The 14,239-nt window shown below is 36.9% G+C and overlaps 1 protein-coding gene across 2 annotated transcripts in view; it reads left to right on the top strand.

Moving 5' to 3' along the window:
- LOC149170144 (uncharacterized) overlaps nucleotides 1-14,239 on the top strand; it is a 338,707-nt gene that overhangs the window by 128,538 nt on the left and 195,930 nt on the right. For both annotated transcript variants that reach the window (XM_089428915.1, XM_089428917.1), the window contains exon 2: nucleotides 11,366-11,439. In XM_089428915.1, the coding sequence (XP_089285041.1) occupies nucleotides 11,366-11,439 (74 nt within the window). The remainder of the gene's footprint in view (nucleotides 1-11,365; nucleotides 11,440-14,239) is intronic.

Here is a 14,239-nt window from a genome sequence, read left to right as displayed (position 1 = left end):
TTTATATGATAAATATAGCTAAATAATACCAATTTTAAATATTTAATTAAAAAATAAATTGAAGTGTTAATCATAATATTAAACATATAATAAATCATTTTTTTATAATCAAAATTGGGAAAAGGAGAAAAAAAAAAACATAGCCCAGGAATTAAATCTTTTAAATTCTCAAGGGAGATTTTCCTTTAGACTATTCACCTTTTTTTTCAGAGTCCTATGTGACCTACCCAAGTCCTTATGGTATTGAAAGGTAAATTTCATCTATATCCTTGGGTTAACATAGCCAAATCCTTCCGGATTATAAGGAGAATATTTGTCCAAATTTTATAGTTACCTAGAACATTCACTTTTGGTCAACCTAGCCAAGTCCTTTTAGCTTCAAAAGTGAATGTATACATCTCTTCTTGGTCAAAATCCTTTATGACCTAGCCAAAGTCTTTTGGCTACCTCATCATTCCTTTCAATGAGGGAGATGTTGGCTTGTATGGGCCTAACCCAGGTTCAGAGGTGATTTAGCCAAGCAAATCCCGGTACTACTAGCCCTTTCAGCAACAGTCCGCGGAGCGTGGACTGGGGTCTCACCCGAAGTAGTATGGGAGGATGCTAGAACCAAGTTTCTACACCCTGGGGATGTCTGATGAGCTTCTGGAGGTCCACGGTTTGACCCTGCGTGCATGTTGCTACGCGCACCTATTAGTCTTTCGCAACCTGTGATGTTACCTTCGCGCAACCCTACTTGGGGCGTGACTCGTATTTTACCCAAGTTCCTTGCTATTTAACCTGTTATTACCCAATTACTTAACTTTTATGTGTAATACTAGTGATAATTAACAGTATATCCAGCAATCATATAAGTGCGTGCGATAAACTAAACAGTGTAAATGTAAAGAAATCAATACACAAGTAGATGCACCAAAATTGGAACCAACTTCTCTTTATTATTCTTCGTTCAAGATTACAAACTCGACACCGCCCTACGCACTCAGCTGCAGACTCTATTAGGCCTCTGTGCACTCAACTGCAGAGCCTCTTCCTACTACTACAACCCAATACACTTAGACTCTTACTCTATGCCCTATCTTCGCTCCTTCGCTACTCAGCTGCTTAGCTCCTTTTACAACTTAGAGCCTCGCTCTACTTATACAATCTCATGCTCTGCGAACCATGGGTAGGCCGACATGACATTACATTACTTTAAAATACTTAGGGCGAACAACCCTATGACTTAACCTATACTTCGTGCTCCGCGCCTGCAATTCGCGGAGTTTTACAATACATTTGACCAAAACTTGGACTTTGAGCCCCAAAACATGCTGTGGGGGGATTTCATGCCCAACAGGCCCCCAACACAATCATCGTGACTCGTCCCCGAGTCACTCTATTGGCTCGGAGTCCCTCCAACTAGTCCCGTACTGCTCGGAGGTCCGCAGTGCATTATTCTGTGGTTTTCTGGACCTGTTGCATGCGGTCTTCGATGCTTCTTTGTGAGAATCAAATCTATGCATTAGCACGTAGAGCCCCTGAAACTGTGCGAGCTTGCCCTCATTATCTTCCGTAATGGTGAAGGCCTCATCAATCCATGGCTGGACGCGTGCTTTGAGAAGTGCCTCTTTCTGTCTTGTGGCATCCACCTGCTCTTTCAGTGCCCTTGCTTGCTGCATATTTGCCAGTCATTGAGTGAGGATGACTGTCTGCGTAGTTCCCCTTACACTATCGTACTACTCCTAAAGCTCGCACGCCTCTGTTTCCAGGTGCTGTATGTTGGGGTCCTCCTGCAAGGATGTGAGGACTCTAAAGGCTTGGTCCAACATACCGGTACAGTCTTGCACTGCCCGCCCAATTTCTTCCAACCTTGTTTGGATAGTGCTAATGTGTTGCTCTCTAACTTCCAGAGGAGTGGAAGGCTGCACCTTCAGCCGCAGCTCGACAATCTGGAGATTCAACTCTAGCTACACACGCGTTGTTTCCTCGCACGTGTTTCGGACTCCACTTGCCAGACAGTGGATCCGCATTTCTATTGGTAGCTTTGTGGTGATGGAAAACTCTCGGACTCGCCGACACGCTTCATCAACTATCTGTACTATCTATTGGTTTTGTAACACCAGTTCGTCACGTTGCAGGCTGAGCTATTCGATGTTGATCTTTTGCTCACTCATCGCCTGAATCGTGCAGCCCTCCCTGGCACGGAGCTCTATTGTTTTGTCATCTTGCAGTTGGTATAGTGTGTCTCGCGGAAGGGCAGCCAAATTAAGGCCAAGTCCCTTGATCCTACCAACCGTGGCTCTGTTGGTCTCATTATCTGTTGCTAGCGCCCCTTTAGGTAGCACTACGGTATTGGCCATCCTTGCGTGTAGCATCTGCTCTACTGTTGATGTGCTTGCTGCGGTGTAGGTGGCTACGATTCCTTCCTGTGGGGTTCGCACCTATAGTTCTTGCAACTGCGCCCTTAGGGCCCCCAACACAGTCTGCTACTCTGACATGGCTTCTTGGAGCGCTTCCTTGGTGACCTCGTGAACCATGTCGCCAATGTCATAGAGGTCGCCTTCTGTTAACGTGATCGGGTCGATGGCCAATTTGGAGGCCTTGACCTTTTTCCGTGGACCCGATCTCTCTATGACGCGCGACCTTTTGAGTTGGGTGGAAGTTGTGCCCAGGTCCGCGCCTTCTTCTGCAAGGTCTGTGTCCTCTGCCTCCTATCCTGTAGACAATTCCTGGCCCTCCTCTTCCTGCATTGTTGTGGCCCCTGTTGTCTGCGCTGTTGCTGCTACTTTGGTGGCCTTTGCCTGCTCCACGGCTGCCTTTGCTGCCTCACGGACTACCCTTACCTCTGCTGCCGCTTTTTCATTGCGCCTCTTCTCAGCCAACTTCGTGACGCGCAACTTGGCCTCATCCTTTCTTTTCTATGCTGTTGTCCTATCCAGCTCCGCCAAATTCGGGGCGTGCCACTCAGGAGGCCATGATTCTAACACTGTAAAAATTGCATCATCAGTGGTGATGAAGGGGAGCTTGGTCCACTGCTGCACCGGATCCCTTGATGTAAATGTTATGCATGTCCGCCTTGAAGTCTACAAAGCTCCGCAGACTGTTGTGCACTGTGGGGGACAGGCGCGACCGCCTATTAATCTACATCTGGACACTCGCCTCCATGAGCACCCAAAAGATCTTTGTCTCACGAATCCGCTTTGCATCCTTGGTAGCCCAGAGTGACGCATACTTTGCGGCCTCTAGTAAGTCTTGTTCAATGCTCGAGAACTAACTGTCCTCTGACAGTTCTCCTGCTACCAGCAAAATGGATAAAAGCAACCACGCGTAGTGGAAGGTCTTACCCTGCTCCTGGGCTTCCTTGCAGTTGATCAAGAATTCCTCGTAGAGGAACTCGGCCCAATTGAATTGGACCCCCTCTGCGCATTGTTCGGCCAACACAAATATCGACGCCAGTACTTCATCACCGCGGCATTTTCTCATTAACTTCCCAGCCAGGAGTTGGGTGGCTACGCGCACCCCTTTATCTTTGATACTACTGATAGTGTAACCCCTCTTTTTCTTTTCGAGCTTATATTTCTTCTTCATGGCTTCCACGAGAGCCAAATCGCCACTTTTTCCTACTATCGTCATGGGGTCCTTTCCCTTATAGGGAAGCCGAGAAATTTTGTGGATGAGATCTATCGTGATGGGAATAGGCTCTTCCAGCCATAAGTACCCATCGTGCACCAGTCAAAGCAGCTGCCTGATGACGAAAATAGTGATAGGTGTGCGATGAAAGTGTGGAATCCACAGCAGATGAAGCAATCCGACCTTCTCCACACCGCACAGCCATTTTCGCAGCTCTAATGTTGTGACTAGCCCCCCCGTGCTCTGCTTCATGAGGCTCTCCGTCTCTAAGTGTGGGAACTTATCACTGTCCACGAGTTCCAAATCTTCAAACTTCATTGTGGGCACGCAGCCCAGTTGCGGCCCCTCAAACACAATTTCATCAAGCTAGAGTGGGGTCTGGAGTGCGCTCTTGGTGGCATCTAGTTCCTTTGGTATCTTAGTTTTCACTTTTTGCGGAGGGATGTACTTGGGCAATTTCGCTGCAGAGCGCACCGACTGGATGTCCTCTTCAATGTCCTTTACTTCCTCTACCTCAGCAATGAGAGTCTACAAGTCCTCCTCCTTGTCATCTGTCTCAATGGTGACAGCCTTACCCTTTTCTTCCCTTGAGAGCTTACCAAGCCGCGGATTTCGAGGGGACATGCAGACTGGTCCCACTGCTTTCTTGTCAATTTTCGGCCTCGATGTCTGAGGTGATTTCGAGATTTCTGACGCAACCCTAGTATCTTTGGGAACATCGTGTACCGTGGAGTTCTACGCGGCCTCGTCAGCGGTTCCTTCTGCAAAGCCCAAATCTCTTTTGGTAGCCGTCATATTGTTTGAACTCTCTCTGGTCGTTAGCGAACTTCGGGGCTCGAATATCGGTCGGTGCTCAACATTTTGTGCTCTAATCAACTGCTCAAATCTCAAGTGAACAAGTGTTGTCTCGTGGCTAGCCCCTAGAGTTTTATAGCATGTTTTGAATTCAAATTTGACTGCTCACCCCGATTCAATTCAAGAAAGTAGAGTTGATCTAAAAGCTACAAGACTTTGAAATAAAAACCTATTCTAGAGTATACAAAATATAGAACAATGAAATAATAATTATGGAAGACCCAAAAGATTAGTGATGTGCGCACTCTAAACCAGAGCCAATCATAACCTATCACGCATAAATTTGAGACTAAGATTAAAAGGAAATTCAAGGTAAATATTTTGGTGTTTTTGGTTTATTATCAAGTGCTTGACCTATAATGAAACAATGAAAAATGAGTGCGATTTTAATTTAAAAACATAGAATTAAAATAAAAATAAACATCTAAATAAATTGAACAACTAAATAAAGCATACTCTAATCTAGTTGGAGAGCATCAATAAATTAAATCAAAATGACAAAAGACAACTAAATTATCGCACACATCCTCAGGGCCCCCTACTTGTGAGTGTGGGAGGTTGAAAACTTCAGATCACGAGACTTGAATCACCAATACAATCACAAAGATTCCATGAAAAAGGTTTGCATTATTTGAAGTGTAAAAACAAAGTTCACAATAGGAAACAATAATAACAGTGGTGCTAAACTTAATTGGATGCCTTTTGCTTTCAAAACAAAGTTCTTTTATAATGGTTTTAGGATTAACAACTTAAGAAATTATTGCCTAAATCTAAGAATTTGAATTGACATCTAGGGTTCTAGATCAAAATAGGAATTTCACTTCTCATGATTCACTACTAAAGGAATGAATCATGAGAAGGCACTCATTAGCACATCATCAACTTAAACTTAGGTCTTCAGATTGCGATCGCTTGCTATTTCCACGCTTGTTTGATTGTAGAGTCGATCTCTTGATATTATGTACAAATCAATTATTCCATGGCCATGTTGACACCAAGTTTGACCAAAGAGCCATGTTTATTTTGTAAGCTTCCACCAGTGACTAGTAGGTGAATGTCAATGTAGGTGACACTTGGCAACTTCTCATGTGCTTTGGTCATCCTTTATCACACGCTAACATGTAGAACTTAGGATTTGGCTGTGGAAATTCAAGTTGGCTACATAAAGTACATGATTTTGTATCTATTACATAGTTTAAACCAATTTCAGAAAGAAAACATAGAATTTGAGCTATTGATGAATGATTACCTTTTTATTGACATTTTCATATCTTCTAGAGAAGTTTGTAGATGCATGATGGTCATGAGAACGATCAATAAACTTTGGTGGTTTAGATATGAAATCAATAATGTTATTCATAACTCTTTTCTTATACTTAATTAGAAGGTTAAATTATTGCAAAAATACACCCACTTGGCATGCTTGGCTTGTTGTAATGTTATTTAATATAAAAAATTAGAAAAATTTGTGTTGTTGTGAATCCCGATTTCCTTCTTTAATATTTAAAATTTCTCATGCTCCACGATTTGTTGGAAAGCTAACTTGTCCAATAACATATATATATATATATATATATATATATATATATATATATATTATTAATTTTGAATAAAATAAAATATATAAATATAATTATTAATTTTTTAAACTTAAATAAAAACTTATTATAATTATTTAATTATTTATTTTTATGTGAAGTAACTATCCATGAATAACTTCCTTTGAATTATAAATTCTTTGAACTTTATCTCATATAATATACCATCCTAATTTTTTTAAAATTTTATAGTTCATTTATATGTATAATTTTGTATTATCTAAATTACGTTTAAATTGGGAAACAAAGTTTCTATTAAAAGTTTTGAGCAAAATGGTGGTTGAACTTTATATTCTTTAGCATTTCATTTTAATTCATATTAATTAAAATAATGTGGTTAGATCTTATTCACTATCATCTTTTGATGTATCACATTTGTTTATTTCAAAATGTCGAGAAAATCAATATAAATGTGACGTATTTGGAAAATTATATATTCGTAACCTTTGGATTTTTGTTTTATTATTATTATTGAACTTGTATTTTATTAAAAGAAAGGAGATTACAAAGGTTGTTATTCAAATCTATTTAATATACTAGAAAACCAAGTTAACCCAAAATCCCAAATACATCCAAAGCCAGAGAGAATAATGCTTAATCCAACACAACTAGGCATAATTATACTAATCATTTTCACAGTGGGAACAAACAGGGCCAAATATCACCAAGTCGATAAGAACTCCTCAAACTTTATTACGAAGTTACAATGTAGTAATAGAAAAAGCCATCAAGTTCCTCAAGAGGAAACAAAGTATACCAACCCCAACAAACTAGCTAGATCAGCTTGCACCAACAAAACCATAAACCAATTGACAACATATCATATCAAAACATCCCTCCCTGCAACTCAGAATCACCAAAAAATTATTTCCATAGAAGAAACAAGATTTTCCAGGCAATACCCAACGCTTGGTATGAAAAAAAGCCAAGCACAACGCCTCCATACCATTCATAAAATTTCAGGATTTAATCTCAACAGCAAAAAATACCCAACACCAATAAAAACAACAAACAACAAGAAGACATATCATCACCATTTAAGTAATACCCATCACCAGTGAAAACAATGAATTGGCAGGAAGATCTATCATCACTATCAAAGTATGCAGTCACTTTGTCTAGGATAAAAAGCAGAGGACATGAGGTACCAAGACAATGCAAAGACAACATATAGGGATTCCCCTAATGCACATCCAATGCACCGCCATAGAAAAATATATAACAGAACTAAATCCACAATATTCAATTGAAGTGACTAGGAAGAAACACCTTGATCGAGAACCCTCATAAACACAGAAAGCCATGACAATACCATATAATAACATTCAAACCAGAAGCTAAGAATAGAATCACACCTCACTAGTACTATGCCACCTATTAGCCATGAGGAATTATTGAACCAAATCACACTAGGACTAAAACATATTGAGCATACAAACTAAGAGTCCAGGAATCCAAAAGGCCAAAACTTATCAATCTCATTGAAGATTACACAAAATTGTCACCAAAAACTTTGAAATTATTCATCTTTAATCAGGGTCCTAAGAAGAGACTGTAGTCAGTGCCTAAGCACTGGATCTCGATGGATCCATAAGGTCCTCATAGGTCGAGTCACTCATAAGAAATCCCTCTACGTGGTCCAAACAAGAATCCAAGCTATCCAGACAAAACCTGTGATTTCAGAGCATGTGTTTGATATCCTCTAGAGATGAAAACACATTGTAGTTTTCCACCTGCCTATCCTTGAGGACCATTCACAACAAAGTAGAAATTTGAATATTTAAAGAAAGATAATCCAGAATATGAATCTTCCTACTCATAGACTTTCCATGATAGGAAATGCCTTTCCATTTCAATTCATCACCTACCGTATCTGAATTAGAATGATATAAATGCTCTCCTTTATCTTGAGTGTCCAAAACATGAATTTATTTCCTCACCTTAGGAAGAAAAATATTGAAAATGTGAGCCACAAAGTCATATGCAAAAGGATGCGATTGTTTTTCCCCAAAGAGGAATTACTTCTTTCACCTTGACTACAAGCCATCCTCTACCTTGGAGGAATTAGAACAATACAAATATAACACTTTGTTAAAAATAGCAACAAGAAATGATAAAAATAGAATCCAGTATATTCCAATTTTAATTTTCCCTTGAATTAAAATTGTGAATTAAAATTCGAATTTAGTCTCACCAGCTACTTGAAAAATAATTAATTAATTCATCTTGAGTTAATTAGTTGGAGAAATTCAAGTTAGAAGTCTTTTTGAAGTCATGCAACAGTTATCCCTTAAATTAAGGAGATTATCCCTTAATTAAGGAGATAAGATTGAGTTATATTTGAGTTGTAATTAGTTAGCTTAGTTAACTGAGTTAAGTCTAGTTAAATTAGTTCCAAATAGTTTGAGGAACTAATTGTGAGTTCAGACAGTTAATGCATGCATGCATCCAACTAGTCTACTCCAGATAACTGAAGATTCTCTCATCAGAAACTCATGCATGTCTATTCAGAGAAAGACCCAGTTGAGCTAAATGTCAAGGACAGGTTACTATCAGTTGCATGAGTTTTCCTATAAAGGAAACTCATCCATGCAGAAGGAATAAGGTTCCTTGAGGATTGCGCAGTTTTACAGGGTGTGAGATTAGTGTGAGTGATCAGTGTTACACTTGGTAACAGTAGGATCACCCAGGAGAAACAGTGCAAGGAAATAGGAGGCTTGGAGGGTTGAGGAGAAGGTTTATGAGAAGCCTTGTTTGCCTGTGAGCATCCAGGAGGATTTTACTGAGAGCTGGCTAGCTGTGAGAGCTAAGGCTTTGTGTAATCTTGATGTATTTCCACCTTGTATGATAATACAGATAGTGGGGTTTTTAGCTGAGCCTTTCCCCAGAGTATGCTTCTGTGTTTCATGTGCATTGATTCTTCTTCTGGTTATATGTGTTCTGCTTGATTTTGCTCAAATCTATTAAGCTTCCGCAAGTTTGATTGTAGAAGTAGATTAAAGTATTTTGCTTTAGTTATCTTACATTATCAAATTGATCTACAGTCAGAATTTCTACACACTTGGGACGAATTTTGAAGGATTTACGACCTAAAATAAAGCAGGAATAAGGACTCAACAAAAGACTTAGAACACCAAACCTGAGAACCACTATATCATCACCAAATTTCCAAACTAAAGTTTCCAAATTCACTAAGTAATTGAGCTCCTAACGTCCAAGAACCATGACCCACCCAACTGGAAAATACCTTAAAACAAAGAAGAGTTGACCTTTACATTGACTTGACTTTGATAAAAAAATACACAAAATTAACAGGGTAGAGCCATGAATTAAAAACCAACCCAGAAAGAGTTGAACGAAATTTCACAAGAAAGCCTTACAACTACTCTGAGCAACAAACTCTATATAGCTCAAGAGTTGACTGGAATTAAAACTGAAAAATCGCCAACAACCAATAAGCCATAAGTTCTAGAGAATTAACCTCAGGATAGATAGAAGTAAAAGATGAATGACCTTGTTAAAAACAAGACGCCAAAGCGAGAATCAAAATAATATAAAATAAACAGTTTGTGCTTGCTCACTAGTGCACCAATATATCTGTGATTATTCCCCTAAAAGGAACCATCACTGCAAGTCATCTTCAACAACAAAAAATCGAACCAAGAATGACAACAGAAGCGTAAAGCAATGGAGAAACACCAACTAAAGGTTGTGTAGGGGCTTCCCTCACCACCATTCACACTAATCATTCCACACAACAAAAAACACCAAGGCCAAAATATTAGAGGACACCACACTTGTCACCTTGCATGTCAAACATCAGTTGGCATAATAAAAGAGACATCAACTCGTTAATGGAGTTGGTACCGTTGGGAAGAGGAGGGCACAACCTACAATGAGTCCATCAAATAAAGAGTAACACCCCCATCAAGAATTTTTATTTTTATTATTGTTGTTGTTTTTTCTTAGAAGGGATAGATAAGTTGATTTATGTGGAATTTAGTCTCTATTAGGTTATTAATCTAAATTTTAGGGGATGGATTGAGGATGAGAACCACATGTGAGAGGTTAAAATTGTTTCACGGGCTGTCCAAGCTTGACCAATCCTCATACAATCCTAGTGATAACATCTCAAAAATAGGAAAGACATTTTTCCATCCAACATTAAAATTATCCCTAAATTAAACTCAACTTAAAAAAAAATTATTTAAAAAAAACAAAAACAATCTATTAAATTGATAATGATGCTTAAATTTAATCCTATTTCAATGTTTTTTTTTTTTAAATCATTGTCGAGATTTAATTATATAAGTTGCCCGTTTAAAGTGCATTGAGGACCTATTTCAAAAAATAATAGTGAACAACTCTTGATTTTCATTCCAAGAAGAATATATCTTTCTTTCCTTCGAGGACCTATTTCAAAGGATAATAGTGAAAAACTCCTGATTTTCTTTCCAAGAATAATCAATCTTTCTTTCCTTCGCTTTTACTCATTTTTGAGTACATAGAGACATGTTTATATTTTTTGATTTCATGGTTAACTTTATTTGATATTTGACTAAATTGATAATTATCAATTTAGGGAAAAAAATGAGTTCATATTTTTTCAAGTTACACTTTAGGGTTGATTCCAATGTCATTTTAGAAATATATTGTTACTCATAACATTTTTTTTTAAAGATAGTTTTCACATTCTTCAATATTCTTAATTTTTTTAAATATGTTTTATTATTGTTATTATTAACCAGGTTATATGTTATTTATTTTTCCAAAGTTATAATTTTGTTCTAAATACTTTATTCTTAATGTTACATATTTTAAATAAAATTGAAAATAATATTTTAAACATCTCTTAAAATTTTATTTTAATGTTTATACGATAAATATAGCTAAATAATACTAATTTTAAATATTTAGTTAAAAAATAAATTTAAGTGTTAACCATAATATTAAACCTATAATAAATCATTTTTTTATAATCAAAATTGGGAAAAGGAGAAAAAAACATATTTTTATATATCTAATTTCTAAAATTGAGAATATATAATATTAGTTCCATTAAAATAATAATTCACTTGAAATTAAAAGGACAAAAAGTAAATTAAATAAGATTGTAAGGAACATATTAGAAAGATTGATTTTACATCAATATTTGTGTATATTTATTATAAATTGAGAATCTCAGTTTCCAAAACATTACAAACATAACTCATTATTAATATTTCAAATTGAACATTTTCTTCAAAGACATCTTAAACTAATCAATAATATCTAATATGTGAAATTCATAATTTTGGCAGGTACATCTTCAATTTAAGGAGCTTGACTTTTTTCTCTAACATGACTCCACACTTGCATTGGATCTTGTATATCTGTAAGTTGTCCAATTTGATCCTTTTGAAATAACCCTATTAATGGTGATTGAGGATTCTTTGACATTTTGGCTACATGTTGCACTAAAATTTCTTGTCTTCAAGTCAATTTCCTTCATTTCATTTTATTTCTTTCTACTTAATAAAATCACATTATAATGTATCATTTTCAAAGGATATGCAATTTCTTTCTTTCTATAAGTAATGTGCTATGTTGTACCTAAGAACCAAATTGAGAAAAATAAAGAAGTGATTTTTATTTTCCCCAGTGGTAGGATACCTTCATAATCCTAATAATTTGGACAACAATTTCACTTGGGGCATTCCACTTATCTATGAGCTTGCGAACAAGTTGCATCTATATGAAATCAATTGTGTATGGTCACTAAGGACAAGTAATTATCAAAAATACATTAAATAAATAAGAGTAAGTATGGATAGTGTTATGCTCTATAATTTAGAGGAGATACTATTGGATACTAGGTGAGCCACATCAAGTGAATTACTATCTACATTAATAACTATTTCTCATGCCACTATTGACAAGGCTAAAGTTGACAAGTTTGAGGAGAAGGGATGAGAAAGGAACTTGATTTACTTAGGAACCAAGTTAGATATTACAACAAATCTCAAGAGATAATAATAATGTTTGTGGATGATGTGCTAGTAGAGAATTAGAAACATGAACAAGTTGAATGTTAATTCTCGAGAGGAAAGTATAGCTTCAATAAACATTACAATTTTTTATAATGCAGAAGGAGGTTCTAAGTTAGAGCGAAAAGGGGGAAATCAGTAAGACTAGATTGAATATATCAAATAAAATTAGAAGCCACAAAATAAAGAAGGTAATGAAATCTAAATATTATTAGATGAGAGGATGTAGGGGTTAGTCTAGTACTAGGTAAAGCAAGTTGTGGAGCCAAGGATATAAGTGGATGAGGAAGGGTTTGTTTGTCTTAAATTTTGGAATAAGGTTAAATAGGTGATGCATTATCTTCACTTACCTAGTTTTGGTCCATTTCAGTAGTTTCAACAATTATAATAAGTGGTGTTAGTGTTCCCACAATAATGAAACCATCCCCCCTCAAGACCTTTTTAATGGAATGGGTGTCAAGAAATGACCTCTAGGGTTACTTTTTGGAGATGGAGTTATCATAAAATTATCTTCCTTCAAGCACATTGAAACTCCTGGCTTCCACTCACCAAGAGCTTGCCATCCATATAAATTTCATCAAAATTTTAGCTTTTGACACAAAGTTATTTCCTTTTAAAGTTTTGTCTTCCAAGCACCACTTCAACCTTCGTAACATTTCCACATGGCATAATTTTAATCCCATGTCTCCTTTGTATAATTATGTGTCAACTAACATGTGGTTATCCATGCCCACATGTCACCATCACACAAGACAATGTCACTATTTTACTTATCAACCAGTCCTTACATTCAAATATGTGATCTTACTTAAATCCCATTATAAGAAGTTCTAGATCTCTTGACTTTTGGATACATTTGGAAAAAATATAAAAGATTTATATCCATGGAAAATGTAAGTGTACCTCTTACCTTTGAGTTGGATCTATGGATATCCGAATTCCTAAATATCGTTATTTCTTTTGATTGTTATGAAACCAGCTCACAAAAAAGATAGAAAAGATAGATGAATGCCTTAGAAATAAGCCTCTTCGAGGGGGCAACCTCCTTTAAATTACACAAATGAACAATTCTTGGATGATACAAATGACAAGACCTCCTTTCTATAAATAGGAGTCTAAGGGGTCATAATATAATTAGAGCCGACATAACAATAATAATATAAGGGCACAATAATAACAATAGTGGGCTTCTATGGGCACAATAATAACAATATTGGGACTACATGGGCACAACAATATAATAAGGGGGTTGTACTAATAACAATAAGGGGTTACACTAGTAGTATAGGGACCTAACATGCCCCTCTCCTTCAAAAAGTGTTGTCCTCAACGCTTGAGTAGTTCTTAATGCTTCTGCATAAATTCTTGTCCTCCCATGTGGAATCTTCAGTGAGTAAGTTCTTCCACTTGATGAGATACTCTGAAATTGACCTATTTTGTAGCTTTTGATTTCTCGGTTCTGTGACTGCTTCGAGTTCCAATATGATTTTTTCTTCCTTGTCAAGTTCTTGCAATACTGTTTGAACTGGGATCTTCTGCAAATTTTGAATGAGTTCCCACTCCTTTGGGCATATGGATATATGTAAGGCCTGATGTTTGGAGGAACACTTCATGGAATCAAATGAATAGCATGATCATGATCACAAATAGGTGGGAGGCCTTTGGGAGTCTCAAATACCTTGGAATGATTGTCCAAAACGTTTTGGATATCTGGAGAAATACATGATTTCGATGTGGGATCCTCTAGTGAACATAATTGTGCAATTACACCCCGTTGTTCTTTATTTAGAAGCTTTGTCATGTGGTTAGAGTTTATTATCTTTCCAAGTTTTCCTTCGATACCCCTCAATTCAAATTCCTTTCCTTCCCAAAAAAAATTCAAGAAAAGTTCTTGAAAATTAAAATCTATCGTACCCAAAGATTGTAGCCATTGGACTCCTAGTAAAACATCAGCACCAACCATTGGAATGGAAAGCATTGGGCTATTCAATACATATTCTCCCATGGATAGCTTGATATTATGGCACTTTCCAGAGCAATTTATGGTTCCTCCACTTGCAACCATCACTTGACACTCTGGTGCTAGATATAGGAAGCAATTCAATTGCTTGGCTATCTTACAATCAATAAAATTATGGGTATTGCCCG

The sequence above is a fragment of the Pinus tabuliformis genome, chromosome 4_2, assembly GCF_031772625.1.
Source record: "Pinus tabuliformis cultivar Carrire ecotype Pingquan chromosome 4_2, CPIR1, whole genome shotgun sequence".
In the NCBI taxonomy this organism is placed as follows: Eukaryota; Viridiplantae; Streptophyta; class Pinopsida; order Pinales; family Pinaceae; genus Pinus; species Pinus tabuliformis.
This window is presented reverse-complemented; position numbering and strand designations above follow the sequence as displayed.